We start from the raw sequence: 24,985 nt of genomic DNA, 5'->3' as shown, positions 1-24,985 counted from the left end.
GTGCTCGTTGTGAGGGTTCAAGTCACTGCAAAGCACAGAGGTTTACACACACACACTCCAGAGGATGCTGTCTATTTGGAAACAGAGTCTGTGCTTCACAAAATGGGATGGCAACTCTTGAACAGGAAGACACTAATTAAATAATTATAGGGTTAGCATAGAAAGACCTGTAAAGTGCCTATCTCTTCATATCTTCAAGAACAAATTATAAAACCTTCTCTGAGGGATGTCCTAAGTAAAGCTCTTAAGGGCAGGGAGGTGAACTGAATGACATCCTAAATTCTGTATTTCTGTAGCAGTGCCATCACTGTGCTTGCTTGTCCTCGCATGAGTGTAAGCCTGCACAAGCACGGACCCAGAGGTAGGAAGGCAGTTGTCAAAGAGATGAAATTTGAAAGGAGACATCAAGTATGTGGGGAAGAAAGTGGAAACCTGAGCACCTGGAAGAGTTTCATATGCTCTTAGTCATTTTTCTGTGAAACTTTTTTAATCTCTGAGGTTCATTAAAAACACTTAAAAGAAAAAAAAAAAAAAAAAAAAAAAAAAAAAAAAAAAAAAAAAACCACCTTACTGGTCCACAAAAGGAGCTGCACAGCACAGGAGTACAGGTTGTTTCACTTATTTAATATGTACTGAAAGGTTTTATTTAAGTGGTGGATGGTAATACATTTTTATTAAGCAGAAAGTATCTTAAACTAAAAACTAACTTTGAAGAACATAAAAACTTTCTAACATTCAAACACTAAGCATTAATGTGACTATACTGGGAAATATGCAGAGTGGGTGTGCTCATTTCTGAGGAAATCTTCCCACTGGCTATTTGTAAGAAGCGGCTAATGACAATGTCTTTGGCCTTGACAGTCTCCATGTTCCTCTCCCGTGATATCTGCATGCTGATTTGATCCACATTAGTCATGATTAGCTCCGAGGCCAGGATCTGGGTGGGGGATGCCCTGTTTGCTGTGCTGTCCATGATGTACTGCTTGTACAGTTCCACCAGCTTCTGCTCCAGGTAGTCGTTGAGGGCGGAGTCGGAGAGGGGCTGCAGGTGGGGCCCCAAACTCGCCAGCTTCCAGCACGAGGAGTGGCCTTGGGCCGGCCTGCGGATGGTGTCACTCGTGGGGGGAGCCTTCACAGACTCCATGGGGGGAGGAATCTCTGAGGACTCCAAGAAGGGGCCTATGCCACTGTCACAAGCAAAATCTGTCGTGACTGAGCTGATTGGCACCACATAGTCCCCAGCTATATGCAAATCGTTGTAGTTCTTGCAAATGCTCTTGCAGGAAGGTGGGACCAGGTAGGTGACTTTCTTTGTCTGCTCCTCACAGATATTCGTAGCTGGAGGTGGCTGCCCTGTGGGCGTTGGGTGCTGGACAGGTTGTGGGAGATTATCCTTCTGCCTTCTGCTGTGCTTGCTGCCTCTAGAACAGACTGAGGAAATGCACTTTCCAGCAGATCTGCATCTCTGAAGGAGGCTTTTTCTTTGTGTTTCGCCTCTGGAAGAATAATCGATGGACTTCATTTCATACACCCCTTCATCAGGCAAACTCTTGCAGAGCACAGGGTTCAGGTCTTCACAAAGGTAGGTGATTCTATGAAGGTAACCTTCCGACAGCATCCTTCTCTAAGGGAAAGGATCCACCAGCAGACACAAAAATGATAAGAAGAAATTAATTACAAAAAGTTCATTTGAAACTCACTGAGCTGTGATTACACTCATCAGTGTGTTACTAGCTGCAAAGAGATGTCTCCAGCTTGGACATGAACAAGAGTGTCTCTGCCTTACTAGGGGACATGAGTCCGTGAATGAAGTGATCAGCCAGTCTCCCTGTTGTGCTGAATCTTACCAAAGCATAAGATTGGACGTATGGTACGTCCAACACATCCAATGGCAAGTGAATTGTGGAGAGGTGCAAGAATCTTTTGTTATGGAATAGCTGCTGTAATAGCTTGTACTTAAATACATCTAATTTTGTCCTGGAGTTCATTAAGAAGCCAGGGGTTGCCCCCTTTTTCTCATATGCTTTTAAGAAGCCAGGGTTTTCCCCCCTTTTTCTCATATGATTTGAAGCAACTTTTGTTGTGTGTGGTTTGTCAGCTGCCTCTGAACTATGATGATTTGAGATTCATATTGAGATTATCACCCCTTTGTTCCAGACAAATCAACAACTGTAGGTGAGGTTCCTTTTTCATTAAAAAATCTCAGATGATTAAATTTGTACTTTGCATGTCTGCATTGTAATCAGGATGGTATTACTTGTCTCTTACCATTTATACAAGAAAATGTCAGTGGAAAAAGTAAAACTTTTTGGAGGCATGATTCATCTGGCCTGGTTTAGATGCCTAAATCAAAATAAATTGTGCCCTAGATTTGCTTATCACTCTCCAGTTGCTATAAAAGGATCTTAAACTAGATCCTAGATATGGATATCTGCAGGGTACTTTTGAAGAGAGAGACTTCAGTGCAATGCATAGGAAAGTGCACATTTCAGAAGTACTCCAGCTCACTCTTTGACTGTGGGATTAGTCGTACCACAGCTCTGGAATCAGTTTTCATTGCATTTCTGCAAAGGCACAGTTGGGTTCCAGCAGTCACTAACTCTCTCCACTCTCTGAGCAGGCAGCTCAGACCCAAAAGCTGCGCAGAAATATTAGTAATTAAAGACAGGATTTGCCAGCAAAGACACACATGCTGTGCACCAGTAAATGTTCTGCCCAAGCTCTAGCAGCTTCACTGCCAAAAAAATTGTTTTAAATTCATCTCTGTCCTTTTTTTTTTCAACAGATGTCAAGGATACAATCAATGGGAAAAACTAAAGAAATTGTTTAGTGCATCCAAGAGAAAGTAGATTTAGAGTAAAAATAAATTAAAATTATTACAATAATTTCTTTCTTTACATACTACAAATGGTCTTTTCCAAGAGTGAAGGGACTCAATTTCTTAGTAAAGTTTACATGTGTTGCAGTTGCTAGTGCAAAATGTTGCACTAATAATTGTTGGCTAAATCCTGCCTTAGCATGGATGTAGACTTTACACAGATATTAGGGAGGGGACAGTGTGAGAAAAGACTTTCCTTGGGGAGAGGGAATCACTTCCACACCATGAAGAAGGTTGAAGAGAAAGTTGAAGAGAAAATAACCTTCCTTCAGGAAGAAATGTTAATGGGAATTAGATGTGTCCAAACAGTTGCTTTGGTGACCCTGAATCCTCTTGGTTGCTGCCAGTTGTGTGAGATTTCCCACAGGCATTAAATGTAATTAAAGGTGACCTATTTACACAGAAAGGGGGAAAAATGTTTGGGGATTGGCAGTCCTTGCAATATGCTGCTGTTATCTTGCTTTGGCTTTTAGCTGTAATTAAGGTGGCCCCACAGAAATCTTACCCAAATGCTAGAGCTGCTCAACTCTCTCTTTTGCAAAGGCTGTTCCCTTCCCCCCACCATCCATGCATGGCCCAGATGTCTTTATTGCAAAGTCACCACTAATCGTGGCTAGGTTGAATCTGGAACTGTTATACATTTATTTGTATGTTATTTTTAATGTGGATTCGGAGAAATGAGTGGAAATGTAACATATGGCCTGTCCACTGCTCAACCAACATAGGCAGAGGCAGTTGTGTTCAGGTAGCATGTGACACTTTGGTCTTTCCTGCTCCCCAGCTGTGAGTTGTTTCTGCCATAAGGTGCTACATGAGGGAAATGAAACCATTGGTTTCATTTCTTTGCACTGCATTCTGCTATGCTTATTTTAAGGGTGTTGGAGCACACTGAGACAGTAGAGGAAACAGAACTGGCAAATTCAAAAAATATTAGGTCTCCTTGTGCTCAGAGTTGTGTGTTCTGCTGAATGAGTTACAGGCTTACCCTCTGAAGGTGCAAAGGCTGCCACATTAATCTGGCTCTTCCCAGCTCTGCAAGGAATTCTGACTGAAGTTTTGGTAGGCAGTGCTGAGACTATGAATGCAAAAGGGAGGTGCTTGTATCTGGTGTTTCTTGTCCTAATACATAATATAATATATCTCTGTCAAGTTATTATCCCATCACCCCAACAGTCATGCAGCTGTGCCACCTTTAATTTTTGCATTTTAAATCTGATAAGGATTGAAGTTTTCATTAATTCTGCTTTCTCGTGCCTCTCTTCTTAATCCCCTCTCTGTGCCACTGACACGTATACACCAGGATTCCAGGGGCATAGAGATTATATCTAATGTATTTCAATATTTGGGTTTCATGCTCCTTAAATCCAGATTTCACTTACATCTGCCTGAAAATAATTGCATAACTTTTTGTTGCACAAGGAAAACCCATCCCTTTTACAATTCTGATCTGACATATTTTGCATGTAAGGTGAACAAAATGAATTTTCCTTGTGTTGCTACTGCCCTGGCAATGGGCATTGACTACATTCTGTCTAAGCCTAGTGGAGACAGAGGGAGAAGACTGTCAGGTTTACACTGTCTTTTCTATCTGACATAGTCTTTATTATGGTCATATGATCTTAAAAACTCAAATGTCTTGCTCGAGGCTTTTGTTCAGTTCTTCAGCAGAAGAAATGCTTGAAGGCAGGATGAATCTTTAAGTTCACATGGAGAATCCAGAGGTATTACCAGGGTGTGCCAGCAAATTTGCTAGGTTGTAATGCTTGTAGACAGTGCCAATGTTTGCATAAAGACCTCAGATTACAGTCTGAGAGCAGGAAAACAGAATGGGAGTTCTTGGCTCAGGATAAGCAAAACACGGAAAGCCTGAAAAGTGTGCACAAAGAGATACGATAAATTGTGTCCTGTTCAAAAAACCTAAGCAAGATGAAAAGTTGCTAGAGAGAATGGAAAGAACAGGGTGCCAGCAGGAATCACAGCTCAGTGGGGAAAGAGACACTCTTCTGCATTGCAAAAGGAGGGGATGGAAACTCATAGAAAAAACAAGCTTGTGTTGGATATGTTTGGTTTTCAGATCCCTGACAGGGCTCTAAATGGCATTAAAGTTGTGCTGCTGGGGATTGGAACTCAAATCTTATCACAGAGTATACCTTGAGTTCTATCTGGGATCTCAGCTCGAGGAAACTCAAATCCTATAGATCTGTCCATATTTTTTCCCTATTTTAAGGGACACTTTTTCAGATTGTGGAGATAGAAAAATCCCCACAGTGAGGTGTGGGATCCACCTCAGATTGCCAGACACACATGCAAGAGTCCTGGCAAGCAGGATAGTCTGTAGAGCAATCTTACATGTGTTGCAGGACCCATATCTCACCTTCCCCTGGGGCTAGTGTGGAACTGCTCCCAGGAAGCCTCAGCACAGCCAGCGTGGGGAAACCAGGACAGTATAGAAGGTAGTATAATGATCTATGCACACGGGTAAATAGAGCCTCTCCTTAATGCCTGAAACCTGCAGATCTTTGGTATCTGAACCTTATTTGGCTTGAGTAAAGGTAGCGCTGATGACACCAAACTGTGTGGTAAGATGGCCACATTTTACAGGGAGACATGCACAGGCTGAAAAGTGGGCCAGCAATAACAGCATCAGGTTTAACAAAGGCAAGTGGCAGCTCCTGCACTGGATGACACAACCAAAGACCCCAGCACAGGGATGTATGCCTGGGGAGCCTTGCTGAGAGGGACCTGGGGGCCCTGGTGCACAACGAGGTGACCCTGAGCCAGCAGAGCAGGGCTGCAGCAATGAGGAAAATCAGATACTGGCCTGCACCCACTGGGGCACAGCTGGATGAGATAGAGATGGAATCTTCCCACTCAGCATTTGTCAGGCTGCCCCTGGAGCATCCAGTTCTGGTCCCAAAAAATTCAAACAAGATGTGGACAGACTGGAGAGGGTCCAAAGGAGGGCCAAGAAGATGATCAAAGGGCTGGAAAAGCTGCCTTGTGAGGAAAGTTTGAAGGAGTTAGGACTCTTCTCCCTGGAGAAAAGAAGACTGCTCATCATAGTATTCCAGTATCTGCAGCTGCAAAGAAGAGAGAGGCTCTGTCTTCACAAGCAGCCACATGGAGAAGACAAGTGGCAATGAGCACAAGTTGCATTGGAATAGAGTCACAGAATCATGTAGGTTGGAAAAGACCTCTAAGATCATTAAGTCCAACCCTTAACCCAGCACCACCATGTTTACTGCTAAACCATGATCCCGAGTGCCACATCCACATGTTTTTTAACTGCTCCCAGAGATAAGAGGGAAGAGGCTTCATATCAATGTCAGAAGAAATTTTTTTACAGTGAGAATAATCATTGACTGGAACAACCTCCCCAGAGATATGGTGGAGTCCCCTTCACTGGATGTTTTCAAGATGGGATTGGACAAGGTTTTACATAATCTCATCTTTCCCATGAAACATTGGACCAGATGATATTTTGAGGTCCTTTCCAACTTATGCTGCTCTCTAACTATGATTCTACAAAAGCAGTGGCTGCTGTTTGATGTAGGAGTGACTCACTTTGCCCACAGCAGAGGAGAAGATGAATAGCAGGGGGTAGTTTTGCACAAACATCCAAATGCTGTCCACTTCCTCTCCCTGATGCTGCTGCTGCTCTGGAAGATCTGGGGCCCACAGAGCTGTACCATGAGGCTCCTTAAGCAGTCACTGTGAGCCAAACCACTCTTGTCCCTTCCCCACATCTCCCTTCACTCTGATCTTGTGGTCTTCCCACAGGAGAAAACATAAGCCCCGTTCATCTTCTTTTTTCACATGTCAGCCATTGAAGAGATGCAGAAAAGCTGGAGTACCTCACCCATGGGGGAATGTGGGCTGGTTTGAGGGAAACAAGTAGGTTTGAGAGAATAATAATAATCCTGTATATCAAGAGTATGAGGGAATCTGCTGGAAGGACAGGCTAAAGAAAACAAGAGAGGAGACATCTTCCCCAAGAAGTCTACTATACTGTTGAATGCTCTTGTCATACAAATGCCTACCAATTTTTGATCATGCTAAATGGATGGCAATGAGTTTCAGGAGCATTCAGCTTCTTTCATTTAGAAACATTCTCTGTGTACTTCTGAGTGCTGTTGTATCTTTAAGTTGAGCTGGGGGGACATGCTTTCATAAAAATATAATGAAAACTATATGTTGGTAAATATAGCTTCTTAAGCTCTCAAAGTTTTCCAGCCAAGTTTGTTTTATCAGTTCAAGATCCTTGAAACTCCACACAGACCAAGCCTGGTTCATCATTTTCCGTACTTTTCTTCATCATCTATGCCTATACAAACATTTAGGACTCCATCAATCTGGTTGGATAGCATTTTACATCTCATATCCAGCTGTAAAAAACAGCATGAAATCTGAGGCAGAAAAGAATCAGGCTCCACATTCATAAGGAGGACTTGACTACATGATATTTCTACCCTGTGCTTTTATCATTTTCTTCCTGGGGTGGAAATCATTTCATGTCTCTGGATGTCTGTGTTAATTTTAATGAATTGTTAGCTGTTATGACTGAACTATGTGTACTGCAACATTTTGAATCTAGGCATTTGAAGTAAAGAGGCAATAAATCCACGTGAACTCTTACAGAAGAGAATATACTTTCTAAAAATGAAAAGACTAAATTGTAAAGCAAGAAAGACAGAAAAAGGCTGAAAATGTTTCCCAGAAGAAGTGAAGGAAATAGTCCACAAAAAGGCATCAAAATATTAACTACATTTGCTGTAGAGCATAAAAACGAGGGGACAGGAGGCATGTTGAGCGTGTATACCCTAGCTGAACTGTGAATTTGCAGCAAACCAGGAAATTCACAGAGAATTGGAAAAATGCAATCATTGAGTTTCTTTGTTTATAATTTTTAACATCATCATGTTTTCGGAGAAGTCTAATCTTTCTTTTTATGAACTTTTTTTAATATATCATGTTTATATTCATCTATTTTGGTGCCTATTTTTGTTTTTAATCTACAAATAGAGTACTCCAGTTGGAGGACATTACTTAGACATACAGTAACATGCACAGAAATTTCAATAACAATATCTTAATTCTGTTAAAAACAACACAGCTAGTAAGGCTCACTTTTAAAATATTCTGAAAGACCTGTTTAGTCTGATTTTAGGAAGTCTTTAGAAATATCAGAGGAAAAAAATTGTTTTCATTTTGAAGTCTCATTGCAACCATAGTTCATCATGGTTGTGAATATGGCACTTTAGAAATGTTCTCATCACTTCTTAAAGCAGCAGAAAGTGTCCGTGGACAGAAGCTGAGACTCTGCAAACACATGTGCATTCAAAACAGAAAAAGTGCATCCTCCTTTTACCAGCTATCAGCTGTGGTGCCACACAAACAGAACCAAGCCACTTTGATAAGCAAGGGAAACATTTTCATACATTTATATAATCCGCAGTATATTTTAGTTCTTACCTCCAAAGATACAGCAGCTGACAAGTCACAGAAAAAAATGATGTCTTCTAACTAGTTTGAAGCTTCCTGTGAGTCTGTCCTACCCCAAAATGCAATGTTCTGTTTTTATTTCCTTTTTAATTACACTTCTAAGATAACATCTGTTTTACTTCTAATCCTCTAGAGCAAAGAAGTATAGAAAGAAAGTCCCTTAGGAGATGAGGGGGTTTTATAACTAACTGAACTGCAACATGCTGAACTTGCTTCCTCTTTTATGTCCAAATGAAACTTTGTTGTGAAACTGTGTACTGTTAAAATAACTCGTTGCAACACACTCAGTCCAGGCAGATGGACAGTTGTAAGAAAAAAAGCCCTGGCAAGTCAAATGCTCAGAACAATCTTAGAGAAACTGTTCATCTGTTGGCAGCTTACAGTGCACCCCATTCCAGCCCTCACTCTCCTTTTAGCTGACATGGTGAGACATCTTGACATATCGAGACTGTCATGCCAAATAAGTTGGAAGAGTGAAGTACCAAAGCAGAAATGCCTTGCACAGCATGCCTACTTTGTTGTCTGCAGACCCTTGTACATGTAATTTTCCACCAAGCAGCACAGCACAGCCGCTTTCTCAGATTTTGCTTTGGCAAGCTTGACAACACTTGTCAGGACAAAAGTTTGACCTGAAAGTTAGGCCTTGTCTGTTTTAGCGCTCAGTGCCATACCCAGGAAGTTTGTCTTAGTAGGAGCAGTGGATGAAAATACCTGGGGCAAGCAGGAATTCATCCACCAAGTGTGAGGTGTGAGAACAGTGAATATGGCTTTGAGATTGACGTTGGAATATTCCTTAAAGGCAGATGACAAATACTGTTTGAAACACATAACTGGACTGTTTGAATTGATCCCAATAGGACATACAGAATTTGCTTTAAGAGGTATAATTATGCATCCATATGTTGCAATAATAAGAGAAATATATTAGAAATGTATTTTAGTTCTCAGTGAATTTTAACTTCCTCATTCAGTACCATGTGTTTTTCTCAGAAGCCTCCAACTCTGCCAGCCAGAAACAATACTTCTATTAATGTCATTTTCCCAAATATTCACTATGATGCAACATATGATTGGGACCAATATCAAAGACTTCTTCCAAAGTCTTCTTAGACATAGGCATGAAGACAGTACAAGTGTCAGTCTGTCCCTACCTACAGATTTGTAGCTAATTCATACAACATTTTAACAAGTAATATTGTACCCAGACATATGCCATGCTAGGATCAACAGCATCCAAACAGCACAAAAACTGGACGAAACTGGCAGTTTGATGCAAGTCTCATCAGATATCTTTGCTATAAAAGTTCTCCCTGTGGAAACAAAGCTCCTGTTGTAACAGACCAACTGTTTTATGCTTAACATTAACATTATTGTAATTTTTGCTCTGATCTCTCATTTGTACTATGGATCCAATGTCAGACCTTGTCACATTTATACTGCCCAATACTTTTTTTTCCATGTTTCCTTACCTGGATGATATGTATCAAGAGAAGTAAGAAATAAATCTCTGTGAGGTTTTATCTCTTCTGTAGATCCAGAGAGCTTTATATTGACAGATGCTCAATATTTCTAGTTAGACTGTTGGGGGGGAAAAAATGGTAGTACAAAAAAAGCATTTCTGTAAATGTCCTCAGAGAATTTTCAAAATGTTTTTTTAATAATCTAAATCCATGCAAAACCAGGAAGATACAAACAGGCAGATACTTTTAAGTAAAAGTGCTTCTACTGTCAGAATAGCACAGCTATCCAGACCCACTGTAAAATCAATCTACTATCATAGATTTACCTAAGTATGGATTTAAGACTTATCTTCAGGCATCTAGATTTGGATAAACTAAATTACCCTGTTTTGTAGTGCATGTGGAATGTTTTCAGTTTTCTAGAAGAACTCAAACATTGTCTGCATTTCTGCATAGTAGCTTTGTGTACCTATGGAAGGGAAACATAAAACTGTAATTTCTTGTCACTGAAATTGCACATTAACATTTTGACATTTCTAGGCTTTCAGGACACCCACTTATTCTAGTGACCTTTTCCACATTCACTCCTGACCTTGGAAGAGTTATCCTCAGCTAACAAGCACTCTCCTATATGAAGTTTTGCCATGTGGCTGATAAACTGCTCTGAGTGCAGCCCTCTGAGGGCCAGATCCAGATCTGAATGAGCTGGGCACAACACAGCAGCACCTGACGCTTTTTGCAAAGATCCCCACATGCACTGTGCCTCCCATGCCCAGCAAAACAGATGTGAGAGAGAGGAAAGCTCCAGCACCTTAGGGGATCTTTCAGTCAGTCTCTTCATCTGTAAATGCAGCTCGGATTGTCTGAGGCCATGCCAAATTATTTTTGTCAGTGTAATTCACTACAGCAAGCCCAATGCATCAAGATTGTCTATCCCTATCCACCCCCACCTCTCCCCTCCCCAAACAAAAAAAACCCAAAAACAAACAAACAAACAAACAAAAAACCAAGAAAAAAAAACACATTTTGAGTAAATTACCATCTTTCCTTCTCTACCACATTATTCTACTCACAAGGAATTTCCTTGAGGAAATTGCTTTAATTTTGATCCTAAGTAGTTCTGATCCTTAGTTTTTTACTTCAGCTCAAGAGTTTGTCTTCAAGACAAATGTGCCAGTTGTTTGCCATTACTCTGCTTTGGTTGGCCTCTGCTTAGCCTGGCCTGTTTGGTCAGAGAGTGCAAAAGCAGCTGCCTGTCATTTTCAGGTGAAATGTTTATATTCTAGAAATTATAAATTGGAATCTTTTGAAAAGACAATATTCCATGGTGTTTTGTTACATTTAATAGTGGGAATAAGTGCATAAAATAAATCAATTTTCCTGTATGTATACTCAAGCAGGTATGTACACAGGAAGCTCTCTCTGGTTATCAAACTATTTTAGCTCCATTCTTATTTGGTGTGTCTATACCTTTAACCACAAGTTTTGAAATTGAAAAGGTTAAAGATACCACCTTAAGATTACTACCTAGTTTATAAGTGCTTTGTGCAATAGGACAAAGGAGTTATTTTTAGACCTTCTGATCTTTGGAAGGAAAGATTTTATAGGAAGCAGATAAGCATGCTATCCAGTACTCTATCATAAAAAAATAATCATAAATGATTTATATTCCTTACAGCAGCAAAATCAGATATATTTCAAGCTTTCCTGTATATGTGAAAGTTTAACTTGTTTTGACCTAAAAACCCAGTTTTCAATGCATTGATTGCACCAGTATAATCAATTTGAGTAAATCAGCAGTCTTTAAACAGGGAAGAATCTCCATCATACACCAAAATCTCTCCTCTTCCTTCATTGCTGGTAGTAGAAAATAGATCAGTAGAATTTTCTAGGTAAAATGTAGAATTCCCATCTTCCAAATGAGCGCCAGGCAAGTCTGGGTTTGAGATATCTCAGGCCAAAGGGGGTCTCCTGGATTAATTACTCCAGCCCTTTACCTGTTGTGTGGAAAAAATGTGGTTGTGACATGGTTGTCTTGGCCATGCATTTCCAAGGAAGAAAAAAAAAAGACCATGGATACACAGAGATCCCTGCCATTCTAGAAAAGGTGAAGGAGTTTTGATGCCCACCAAAACTGTATTTGCTGTTTCCAGCTGCCCATGGCTAGTGATTGCCCACACAGCAATGCGAAGTCTGACTGTCCTTGGGGCCCAGAACTTAAACTCCAGGAACTTAAGGAGCACAACACCTTCCACAACAAGGCTGGTGAAGGATTTGGAAAACAAGCCATATGAAGAATGACTGAAGGGGCTGGGGTTGTTTAGCCTGGAGAAAAGAAGACTCAGAGGTGACCTTATCACACTCTACAACTTCCTGAAGGGTGGTTGTAGTCAGGTGGAGGTTGGTCTCTTTCTCCACGCAGCAACTGACAGAATGAGAGGACACAGTCTCAGGCTGCATCAAGGGAAATATAGGTTGGATATTAGGAAGAAGTTTTTCACAGAAAGTGTGATAAAGTACTGGAATGGTCTGCCCGGGAAGGTGGTGGAGTCACCATCCCTGGATGTGTTGAAAAAAAGACAGGATGTGGCACTCAGTGCCATGATCTAGTTGAGGTGTTTGGGCTGGGTTTGACTCAATGATCTTGAAGGTCTCTTCCAACCTACACATTCTGTGATTCTGTTATATAGTCATATCTATCAAGTTCTGCACCCAGACCACGATACTTCAAAATGATGCAATTGTTTCATCATACAAGTGACCACTAAATCTTTTAGTTAACTACAGAGGCACTTGTACTTCAGTTACAAATAGGGTAATAATAGGGAACATTTGCTGCTTTTCATGCTCCTTGTCCATTAAATATACAATTTATTCTTGTGTTAAATTTCTCTTCTCCTTTGTGGATCACATAAATATTTAGTTATATGCAGATATCTCTACAGGTTCAATCTAGGTGCAAATCAAGGAAACAAAAGCAAGGCCTTGGATATGATAAAATTATAAACAAGAACATTGCACCCTCTGATAAAATCTCCAAGGCCAAGAGAAGTTTGCTTTGGGAAGAGATAACAGTATTGGATATAGCATATTGAAACTGATCTACATTACATTCCCAGCACTAGTCCTCTGTAGTAACAAGTAGCCAATTAGTGAAGTCTTTTCAGTTCATTTTCTTTTCTTCTCTCACTAATTTACACAAACCAGGAGACTGATCTTGTCACAGTTCATAATTCTTTCCCTTCAGTCTCAACCTCTCTTCATTCATGACCTCTTATTTACCTTTCTGTTCTGCCTGTATCCTTTTTCTCAATGGTCACAAATAATGCACTGATGTATCCTGAACAAAGTGCCTTATTGTACAAGCGATCCCACTGAGGGCAGAGACTATCCTGAGGTTTCCATGCATAACCACACATGGGCACATAAGCCTTTAAGCACTGCAGAGCGTGAATCAAATGAATCACGAGCAGCCTGTAAAGCATGAGAAGGCAGCAGGCTGGGCAAGCTGCCTTCTTTCCATTGTCTGTGTCTGGCCAAAAGCCAAAAACCTCTCTTTTTTTAAATGCTCTCTCGGGTTTTTTTGTTGTTTTTTTGTTTGGTTTTTTTTTGTTGTTGTTGTTTTGTTGTTTTTTTTTGTTTTTTTTTTTTTTTTTTTGTTTTGTTTTGTTTTTGTTTTTGTTTTTGTTTTTTTTTTGTTGTTTTTTGTTTTTTGTTTTTTGTTGTTTTGTTGTTTTGTTGTTTTTTTTGGCTCCAGCTAGTACCATGTTAACTTAAAAATGGATAGTTTTAAACCAACAATCAAGAAGATCTAAATGTAAATGCCATCTACTTTTTAGCACTCTCAAATAACAACATGCATAAAAGGTGATCTGGAGGGTGCAGATACATAGAAATATATTTACTGAAATCCTGATGCACACCACAGATACTATGCATGGCTTGCTCTTTGCTGCTGACTGAAATACCTCAGGGTCAGCAGCAGAGAGGAGCCTCCTCAACACACTGCGGAGAGTGCAAACCACAACTACTCCTCAAGCAATGAAGCATATTATTCCCCAGCTCACCACCCAGCTCAGCAAAAAGCTTTATCAGCACCTATAATGCTCATGTTTGCACCTTCCAGATCTTGTTAGACATTCTTCTGTGGTCATTTTTTAAGCTTCCCAGGATGCAGACATTAGTTCTGATCCTTTAATAGAGTTTGTGTTCTGGTAGGCCTCATCATTCCTTTAAAAGTCTATTTTTAGAGAGGAAGTTTGGCAATTACCTTTTTTTTGGGGGGGGGAAGGGTGATTTTTGCTCAAGATGTATCATTCCTCCGTAAGTTTTTAAATTTTCAAAATATGTCCATATACACTGAAGGTTTGGTGGTTTATCTCAGATTTATTTAATGATTCTCATACACTGAAAACTTCTTTAAATGCTCGAAGTTCATATAAATAATTTCAGCAATATTAAAAAAAAAATTATAAACCTGAGTGTGGATAGCAAATAGAAGTGACGAAAATCAGTATTTCAGGTATCATACAAACAAAACAGCTACTCCAAATCCCTGAACCCAGAGCATCTCCTGCAGAATAAAAAAGGGCTTGAGTTCCTGACTATGTCAGATCACTTCCTACCATAGGAAACCCCTAGGGATATTACACTGCATTCTTGGCTTCGCAAGTCTGAAATGATTATCCACAGGTGCTCACCTAATTAAGTAGAAGCTAATTGCATCTTACCTATCAGACAGAAAGGTGTACCATTGGATTACTGATAAAACTAGCCAGTAGGTTGGGAAGGAAATATTTTTGCTGCCTCCACCTTTTATTGAAAGAATCTTTTTGCAGATGCAGCGTCTACAGCAGAGATTCCAGCAGCCCACACCATCCTAAGGAGAGGGCAGCTTGACAGAGCTTGAATTTCTTTTCACAAGACTTTTTTTCTGCTTTCTTGCCTCTGGGTGAGCTCATGATTCCCTTCTCAGCAGGTCTCTAGATTTAATAAACTCTAAGCCTCAGCAAATCCCAGCTGATAAGAGGAGGAGCTTGTTCTTTCACCTGGCTGCACCTTGAGGACAAGGAAGACTATTCATCTCTGCAGGACAAGTGCACCACAGTATTTGCAGTTTTCTTCCTGGCTTTCTGCCAGATTCCCTCTGTGGCTACACACACCCTCTAGGATAAAACAGGATATTCCTAAGGAAAGAACTGGTTAATTATATTATAAAAGTTTCAAATGTCATTTCCAAGAACAATAAAGATTGAAAGAATGCCTACCTGTACAAAATCCTGTCATATGATACATACCCTAATTCCAATGCTTGCATTGGGTCTTTGTTAAAAATAAATCATGCATCCAGCTGCTAATGTACTTCTTGGTTCAGTGACAACTCTTCACTAGTGGACAGGATTTATGATCAGGCAAAGAGCTTTTATCTGTAAAACAGGACTCAGCAATAGATGAGGGCTTTACACATCTCTGTTCAACAAAATTGAAGGCAGTCAGGCTACTAAGAAATTACTTTTTTGTTAGTGTACCAAAATACCACAAAAAATGCAGAAATCCAAGAAGTGTTACAGCATTCTGGCTTCTTTGGGTGCATTGGCATGTCTGTAATTTCTAGGTAGAACAATCCCATGATAATTGGGTGATTTTCATGTTTGTTTTTTTTTTTTCCTCAAGTACTGGCTCTTAATTTGACTCTGATTTCTACATTCCTCCCTTTCTAACTCTTTCATCTTTCCAGCAGTCACCTTTTACAGCTATTCTAAATTCTGTATCAGTAACATTAATTTGAAAATTTTGTCTGAATGTAGCAATAGAATACACAATTGATCTGCTGAGTACTTTTAACAAAATAATGATAGAAAACCCTCCTGCACTTTGGTCCATGCAAGCTGTCACTGCCCACAGGGTTTTTTTTTTTAGTTAGGTAATCCTGGGCAACCATGCCATGAGAAAAGAAAAACAGGAAAAGCAGAAAATGTGAGGGTCTGGAACAAGTGTGGACAAATCTCTGGTTCCATCTGCTAAGAAATGATGCTCAGCACAGTTTCAGCTGCTGCTGAACATTATCCAGGGGCATAAGACCTGCCAAAGGAAGTGAGAGGGAGGAATGTTTTAATGGAAAACTTTCTGAAAAGCAGATTGAAAGCAAAGGGTCACCGGGTTGATTTTTTTAAAAGAGGTGGTTGCTGGAAAGGGGCAGAAAACCACGAAATTGAGCAATTACACAAGGCATGGGGAACCAGGGAAGCTTTTTCAGATGGAGCCTGCAACTGAGATTTTGCAAGGAAGACTAGTAGAAAAAGGTTATGTAGTTACATGAGTAAGAGGGAAAAAAAAAAAATCAGAAAAATGGATCCAGTGTGGTTTCTGGAGAAAACAAACATATTTATGTGAAGATGGAACTCAGTGAGTTAAGGACAAGTGTATGTTTGATGTGGTACTTAGGGAATATATGGAAGATGTATATATGTATTCAGGAAGACTGGGACAGAAACAATACAAAGATTTAGAAATAAGATAGAGCATTTTAAATTTAAAAATTTAAATTATGAGCCAGCAATGTGTGATTGTAGAAAGAAGGCAAATATTATCTTGTGCTGCAATAGGTAGAGCATTGTCTACAGTTTCAGAGCTGATCCTTCCTCTCTGCTCCAGCCTTGAAGATACCCAAAACCAAATTGACACTGCCCTGAGCAACCTGCTCTCACAGACTCGACTTTGAGCAGGTATTTGGACCAGAGGATTATCACAGGTGTTGTGATCCTTCCTGTGTCAGCTACTCTCTCATCCTAAACAGGAAGGAGGCAGAAAATACAGCATTTGGTACAACAGTCAACAAATATTTCTCTGCAGATGTTTGTTGCTACTGCAGCATAAAAGAGCATTGATGTGTGAATACAATAAAATGAAATACACAAATATGTGTGACTGTAAGCACAATGACACAATAGACAATAGCTGGAAATAAAACTAGACAAAGAGGTAGCAGAATAACCACAAAGGAGGAAAATTCAAAGAAAGGTTTTTTCCCCTCAAAGTAGCATTTTATACTTGAGAATTGGGGCTATATTGGCAACACTGCCAAAATCCTCTGTTTTCAAATGAGACCCGTAAATATTACATGACTAATTTTCTCAACTGGTAAAATCACTTAATAACAACCATGAGTTTACATAACACTTTCAGGGAAAGAAGACAATCTCTTGGATTTGATTACACAAAAGGAAAAAAAAAAAAGTGATTTCAGTAACCACTAAACAAAACAACAAAGACAGTGGCCATATATATTTCCATGGTGAAAGGTATGAGTGCTGCCATGAAGAATTTCAAAAGAGCAGAGAAATTTCTGAAAACCAGTAAGGAGCAGGAAACTTACAGATTAGGATAAAGTGGATTACTCCTAAGTCAGTATTAAGGAATGCTTGTATCTTTCTGGGCATTACAGAAATGTTGAAAAAGTGTAAGGCTGTAATGTCAAGTAAAATTTGTTCTTTCCTTTTTTTTCATTAAATTGTTTATCTTTTATTTCATGTTACATAGCTGGCATCTTTAATGACTTGGTAAAGCTACTGGTAAAGGGAAGAATGAGATAAATCATCAGAAATTAGAGATGTTTAGTATTTGTGTCTTTTTTTTACCTCACATCACATCAAGCTGCACAAACGTCATTATTTACACAGAAATTGTAACCTAAGTATTACAGTGACCTATCAGATATCTGTATCATCAAACTCAAGAGCTATTCGTGCTAAGTCAGACAAGGCAAAATAAAATAATAGAGGAGCTCTATAAAATAATTATACATACCAGATACCATGATAAGGAGCACTTACCAAGCATAATTCACATTTTGCTATGGATTTACTATTACCAGTAAAAGGGAAATATTTCACAATACCCTTGACTCACCCATGTGTGATACATGATGCAATCAATTTCCATGGAAATTTGTATCTAGCCCTTTACTAGAACAGTACTTTGAACCCCATAATATTATGCCTCGGCACAATTCAGGATTAAGGCTGCCTGCTGTCAAAGCAGGTTGTTTAGCACCCACAGACTGCTGGGAAAAGTGAGCATATTATTGACAATGTTCTATGGTGGCACTGAGAAACTCTAAAGTACAACTGCTTAGGTCAATGCTCCTGGTCTCTGATGACTACCCTGAAGGGTTGGCTTTTATTTTACTGAAGTGTTTGAATCACTTAAGTCGTTCTAGAGAGAAGGTGAGACTATGGAGACCATATCTCCACATCTCCCCACTTACATCCCACAGCTTCTCTGCAGACCCAGCTGTACCTTCAGTGGGAAGCATAAACTCTCCTAAATAGAGCAGCGGCTGCTTGGTCACTGCCTTGCTGCCTTTGAGATATGGTTAAGGAGAGGACAGAGAGGAGACAATTTCAGCCATTCTGTTGTTGGCTTTGCTGCCAAGCAATGTGTCCTCTGGGATGAGCTGAGCAGGTCTGACCAGCTCTGCACAGCAGTGCATGGGCACTTCCCATTAACTCTGTGGGTTCTTAGAGCAGCTCAGGGAAAAGGACAAACTACCAGCACCTTGACTCACAGCCCTGGCAGCTATGGAGAGAGGGGAGGGGAGGAGAAGCAAAGTTATCCCTTTTGCTGTTTTAAGTGTTAAATTGAATTACTTATGATTAGGACATACCTCTTACACAGTGGAATGTTTCTTAATGCAATAAACATCAACCTGACATGAGGAACTGTGGGTATCTTTGTAAAACAGGAGGGAAGGAGCTTTATCCTGTCCTCTAAAAAAATGTATTCTTATGAAACCACTTGAACACTTGTTTTAACTGAAAACTGATTTTTTCCCCTTAATTCTCCAGCCCTGGAGGTCCACAAACACAGAATATTATTGGACTGACCTGCTCCAGGTGACATCATGCATATTTAAAGGCAAAAAGCTGAGAAGGAACATTTGGGCCTCTTAAGATTTGAATTGATAAGACTTAATTTTTAAGATTTTCTAATAAATGGACACTCCACCTTCAAACAGCTTCTGTTGCAGAAAACAGACCAGTTCTTCATTCTTTGCCTTCTGAGGTAAATTAACTGAGCATTGCTCATGAAAGTGCAGAATGAACTTTCCTAGTGAAATTCCCTATAATCAAGACAGCCTAGGAACTTGAACCAACAAATGAGGGGCAGATCAACTGTGGAATAAATACAGCATCCACTCACCTGCTGTTCTACATGTAGAAGGCCACTCCACATGCAAGGAAAGTATCTTCTCACCTTTCTTCCACAGCAGCCTCTTCCTCAGTGAGCGATTACATATCAGATTTCCTTGGGAAGCTGATTGTTTGAAGTTTACCCAATGAGGGCTTTTTGCATAGCCAAAAGATAGTGTGCCATTCTTAAATCCTCTCTCTCCTGCCTACAAAGCTCCCAGGAGAAACCTTTGTGAGTGGGACCACATGTTTTACATACACTGTCTCAGCTGTCAAAATTACAAAAAGGTTACACCTGCTGCTGCTGTGTATAAGGAAAACAGCATTTCAGGCACACAAGACATCTGTGTTTTACATCAGGCTTCTAATAATTTCAAAATTTTAAAGACAAAGAGGCAAAAAGAAAATAGGAATTGGTCTTTTTGGAGAAGATATGGAGAAAATTCTTTTATTTGGATGTTGTGGCCTCTGATAAATTAAAGCACAGCATAACTAAATGTCTAGGCAAAAAACAGATGGTGTTTTCAACCTCAGAAGAGGGTGATGGGGGGACTTTCTAATTTCCCTTCCAACCTAGATTATTTTATGAAAATAATGACATTGAACTATAAGAAAGCCACCTACTACTCTATGCTATTTGATGTATATTGTGATGTTATTTTAATGTAATATCTGGAACTATTATATTATACAAAAAATTATCTCTTTTTTATTACATATATATATAAAAGAAGACTTTTACTCAATCATATGTATTATATCTATGTGTACTAATTATAATTATTTAGTATACACACCATTTATTTTCAAAGTTCACATCATGCATATATTGTGAATTAATAGAACTGTATTTCTATATGTTTCATATGCCCCCGAGATTTCTAATACCCTCAGTTCTTTTTTGTTTCAGCAGACTCACATGCTCCACCATCTGAGAAGTCTGTACAAAATACACCATGGATGTAGGTCTTTTCCTTTCACTCACTGTTTTCATGTTGTTTACAAAAGTACAGCAAACAAAAGAGTACGCCAAGATAAGAGAAATAAACTAATTTTTATGTTAAAATTTTAATCTCGTTTCTTTCTTAAGTAAACAGTGACAAAGCAAAGCAAACACACATATCAATCCCCTTTTAAGGCATCCACAGGAGAAAGGCACATCTCCTTGGCCTTCTTAAATTCACTGCAAAAGCTTCCTTTGACTGCAGGGGGAGCAAGAATTTTCCTAAAGTATTTCTGAAGCACTTAGCTATGGTGCACTCACTGTGCAGTGTCTTGCTCATTATCTAGATAATTATTTCTCCATAGAACAGAAAGAATAAACTACATAGCATATGAAACACTGAGAAGTGTGTTGCCTCAGGCTGACTCCCTGTGTAAACAAATGTATAAAAGATGCTAAAGTTAGTAATTTAATTTCTTTGTATTATTATACCAAAAATATAATTTCATACAGAATGAACAGCTAGATATAGATTTATCTTAAAATAAAAGGAAACTTATCTCGTTAGAAAGGTCATTTTTTCTACTTCTGCAATAAATAGATGAATTTTACCAGTGCTATACTGATGTTCATCACCTGAATGTGTAGCCTTATGATTTTATCTATGGCCCTATTTTGTCCTAATATCCTCAATAAGGAGTATATATGGACAAATCATTCTTTTGTAGTCATTAGAATTTTATTAAGCTGCATAGAAGAATCAGTGCAGCTTCTGGAAGCTAATGTACTCACAGGGATGATTCAGAAATAAGGCAGCTGGAACAGTTTCCGCCCCAGCTCTAACTCTGACCCCAAGGAGCTTCTGTTCCTGCAGAGGAGCACTGTAACCTGGAAAGAACCAAATGCTGTGAGTAAGCTCTTCTGATAATGAACCAAGAGCATTATTGCAATTAGCAGTTGATAACAAGGAGCTGCAATATGAAGGTTGGCATACATTCTGTTAACAAACCACTCATAGGTAGATTGAAATGCTAAAGGGCCTGGAATATGAGGGGATAACATGACTGCAGTGTGCTGCAGGTATCAGGAACTCACCTCAGGAAACACAAGCAGGAAACTATATATGAAAGGAAAACAGGAACCTGCTGTTGGGAAACCGCTCAAACAGTGGATAAATTCAATATAATTTGACCATGTATGGAACTCCACAATAACCCATTGAAATAGCCATAAGTGACAGCAGAGGTGGAGCCATCCTCAAGTTGCAAATATAAGCCTGTAACAAATACCTCCTGCTGCACAAGTGCTTTAGAATCCAGAATGCAAACCTGACCACTTGCCTGCAGTGCTCTCACCTAAGTGCTATCTTACTGTCATCCCAGGGAAAGACACCTCTTATCTTCACCTCTGCTCCAGCATCCTGCCCAGCAGGTTTGGCTGTAAACCAGCTGGGTCTGGCAGAGGCAGGTGTTAACCCCAGCGCTGCCCTGGGTTTCCAGGACTGACAAAGGCCTGGTGTCTATGCTGGATCAGGACAGTATGATCAGCAGTTCATCCTCACCTTCTAGGACTGGAGCAGGAAGAGCTGAACTGGTCACTGTTTCAGACAAGTGTCTTTGTGTGTCATGCTCCTCCATTAAGTGCACCAGGGAAGTGCATTCTTTAGATCAGCTTTCCTAAGGATTGCTTAAAATATGTGGTCTTGGCAGATGCTCAGAAAGCAAACAATAAATCATCAAAATGTCCAATTGAGACTTTGAAGATCATCCACATATCCACTTTCTCTTTGGGTGACTGGGCTTTTTGCCTTAGTGATATCTCCTAGATATGTCATGGCTTTCTCATGCCTTCCTCAGGATATTTTTGAGCTTACCTCACAAACTCAGCTACCCTCCACTACTGAAGAGCCTTTTTCTCTTGGGCAACTTCATGGATAGCTTAGTTATCTTCCTCTCTGTGTTTTGCTGGGAGTTTATTTTAGTGGATTACATCTGAGAGTTTCGTCTTTCTAGAGCAGGGTTGTTAATTTCTTTCTCCATGAGCACAGCTTTGAGGTTCTGCTTTGGCAACCACAGAAAAAAATATATGCAATATCACCCAGATTCATTTCAAATCCAATTCAATTCTCAATACAAACACAGCAAGACATCTTTTATGAAGCTAGTCAAAACTGGTGTTCATTTCATGTGCCTAGTGAGGAGTATTTTCCAGCCATCATGGGTTAGGAGTACTATTCCTCAATTTAGTATTCCCACTGTAAAGAAAACCATAAGATTCCCCTCCTACACTCCAGCAAAAGAGACAAAAGGCAGAGATTACAGGTTGAGATTTACTGTAAGCAGCAATGAGATAAGAAAGTGAACAGTAAAACAGGATTAATAACAAAAACATACAAGAAGTGGGTGATTTACACACAAAAAGATGCTCACTGACATTCCAAGAGATCCATCTCCTCTATATTCTCCCACTAGGCAAAGCTATACACAGCAGTGAGATGTCCCAAGATTTTCTCTTCCTAGGGCCACGCAAACACATCTCTCTCAGCAGGTGCCTGTACATTATCTATGACCCCCCCAGAACTCCACCTGCAGGTAAGTAACACCATTTTGCCTTCTTGGTAGAAGCAGAGCATAAAGACTCTGCAGAAGACCTCAGTGTAGCTGTTTGTGATGTAAAATTGGAAACTTCAATGTATTAAAGTTGTTCTCAAAAGCAGACAGTACAGTCTAGTCCTCATGATAATAATGCAGCCATTAACATCTCCAGAATTTCCTAATAGATGGCTAACATTTGATTTGATGATATGGAGGCTGAAGGTCTGTCAGCAGCTGAGGCAATCTAAGAGGTTGCAGCTGCTGAATATTTCATGCTGTCCCAGTCTCCTTCACATCATCTCCTACTTATTCTTAACCTTTCCCATGCTCCTTGCTGTGGTAAGCTCTGCTTTTCCACCAGCTCTGGCACTCATTACAGCAAGTGAGTCAATTCAGCTTCTTGGCAGAGAACAATCCACTTTTATTTTGTCTGGGTATGTTTTCTGCCATATAAATGAGCTCAGAGGACTTGAGAAAGGATCCAATAAAAACCAGATCCCTTGCACAACAAAAAGAAACTGCATGGCCAGGACCAGGATGGTAGTGGTAAAAACAGCATCCTTTAGAATCTGTGTGAGGCTAGATCTACTTAGCCTGTGGAATCCTGCCTCTGCTAGTCATAACCAGTTTATTCAGTCCTGTCCTCTCTGAGGGCAACGGGAATGTAGTTACTGATTCCTGAGAAAAGCAGTGGCCAAGGAAAGCAATGCCTTTGGACCTCAGAGAAATCTGTGCTTTAGCTCTGCTCTGTTAAGCACTTGCTACGTGACCATTGGCCTGCAATTTAGCTGCTCTAGGCCCACCTCCATATCTGTAAAAGAAAAAGCCACAGGCATTACATTTTCACAAGAGGTTTCACAGAGATAATACATAAAAACCCTTAGAGAAATGTACAGATCTTGAGGGCATCTAATTACCTAGAATAAATTACTAGATGGCTTTATAATAATCGGTACTGAATTCTCAATTTCTATCTGAGGGTGTTGCACAGTAATTCAGCATGCCATCACCCAACTGAAACAGAAAACCAAAAAGATGGGATATATTTTCTTTACTAAGTACGTATTTTCCTTATTAGAACATCTATTTGACAGTATGCTTTAATAAAAACTATCCTTCTGTACTCCCTAGAGACATATGGCATCTTCCACTTGAAACTTACATTCTCTTCCTTTGTTTTAGTTCTTCTGCATGATATAAGAGCTCAGGTTTGTGCAGGATTAACAGAATTTAAACTCATTGTAGCAACAGCCTCAGGGTCTTAATGTAGTTCTATTGTTGCTTCTTGGTCTTAATATCTTTACCACATATGAAAACCAGAGCCTAGAGTGTACATCACTAAATTTTCAACCTCCAACTAGGATGTGTAGAGGCAAAACTATCAAGTATTAGTATTTAGAGCAATTTGCATTTTTTCTAATCCTATTATCATAAGCAGCAATTTCACATAAGCCTATTTTTGGAAATATTCACTGTGCAGTTGTCCTAGCACCCTAGGACTTTATGATGCTTGCATCCCCAATCATCTGTTCTGTTTGTGCTGTATATTCAGTTCTGTACCTTTAAGACTGGTTCTGAGAGCAAAGGGAGGGAAGAAGTGATAAAAAAAAAAAGTGAAAATATGTCCTTTATGACCAGCAGTTGCCTTGGCTCTGCTAACTTAAAGCTAAAGAAAAGTACAGAATGAGCCTATGAGAATTGGCCCTATCATCATCTTATAGAACACTAATTAGATTAGCTCGTTTGATTAAATATGAAAAAAAAAAGCAAAATACAGTTTTTATGAAAACTGTAGAAAGTTAGCTCGTATTTGATGTCCTTTCAATGCAGTGTTTAGTTTCAGGAGTAAATTTTGCAGTAAGTGGCCATAATTTTTTATGGAAGTTAGAAGACCAAGTATTGTAATTAAGGGTTTTGAAGCATGGAGTAGCTATTATTACCACTAATTAATATTTATATTCTTTGAATTATTCATTTTAATTCCCATGAACATTTACTTTTATCTATACAAAATTCTTGTATTTTTTTTTTTTTCTGATTTCCCCATTTTGATTTGAATAATAGAGCTTTGAGCAACCTGGTCTAGTGAAAGGTGTCCCTAGTCATTGGCAGGGGAATTACCACCAGATGTACTTTGACATCCCTTCCAACCTAAGCCATGTGTGGTTCTATGACCCTTGTAAAGACTCACTAGCTTAATAACTAGCTTTTCAAAGGATTTAGTATTATCTGTCTTCAAAATGTGATTTTATTTTTATTATTGATTTATTGCTCACCAGAAAGACAGCAACTGCAACAATGATTACTCAGGGTCTGAACACTGTGCAAGTGATTCTAAATATAAAATGTCATTCAGGGAAAACTATTGTCTAATACCAGGTCAGAAGTAAAACATATCCTGCGAAACATCCATTGCC

The 24,985-nt window shown here is 39.5% G+C and overlaps 1 protein-coding gene across 7 annotated transcripts; it reads right to left on the bottom strand.

Moving 5' to 3' along the window:
* Positions 1 to 340: 340 nt before the first annotated feature.
* On the bottom strand, positions 341 to 23,297 carry TASL (TLR adaptor interacting with endolysosomal SLC15A4). 7 transcript variants are annotated; one of them, XM_083881612.1, is made up of 7 exons: positions 23,158 to 23,297; positions 22,408 to 22,485; positions 20,767 to 20,862; positions 19,042 to 19,237; positions 15,138 to 15,266; positions 10,224 to 10,309; positions 341 to 1,619 (listed from the first exon to the last, which is right to left on the bottom strand). In XM_083881612.1, the coding sequence occupies exons 6-7, from the start codon at positions 10,292 to 10,294 to the stop codon at positions 743 to 745; spliced, it is 948 nt and encodes a 315-aa protein (XP_083737738.1). In that variant the 5' UTR covers positions 10,295 to 10,309; positions 15,138 to 15,266; positions 19,042 to 19,237; positions 20,767 to 20,862; positions 22,408 to 22,485; positions 23,158 to 23,297; the 3' UTR covers positions 341 to 742. The 7 variants fall into 7 exon arrangements, with proteins under 7 accessions (XP_083737738.1, XP_083737741.1, XP_083737739.1 ...); XM_083881615.1 differs by lacking the exons at positions 22,408 to 22,485; positions 23,158 to 23,297 and adding exons at positions 9,850 to 9,958; positions 21,848 to 22,029; XM_083881613.1 differs by lacking the exons at positions 22,408 to 22,485; positions 23,158 to 23,297 and adding an exon at positions 21,848 to 22,029 and having other exon boundaries at positions 19,042 to 19,259.
* Positions 23,298 to 24,985: the final 1,688 nt, after the last annotated feature.

The sequence above is a fragment of the Zosterops lateralis genome, assembly GCF_965231275.1.
Source record: "Zosterops lateralis genome assembly, chromosome: 2".
In the NCBI taxonomy this organism is placed as follows: Eukaryota; Metazoa; Chordata; class Aves; order Passeriformes; family Zosteropidae; genus Zosterops; species Zosterops lateralis.
The sequence above is the reverse complement of the archived record's forward strand: the minus strand, read 5'-3'. Positions and strand labels throughout refer to the sequence as shown.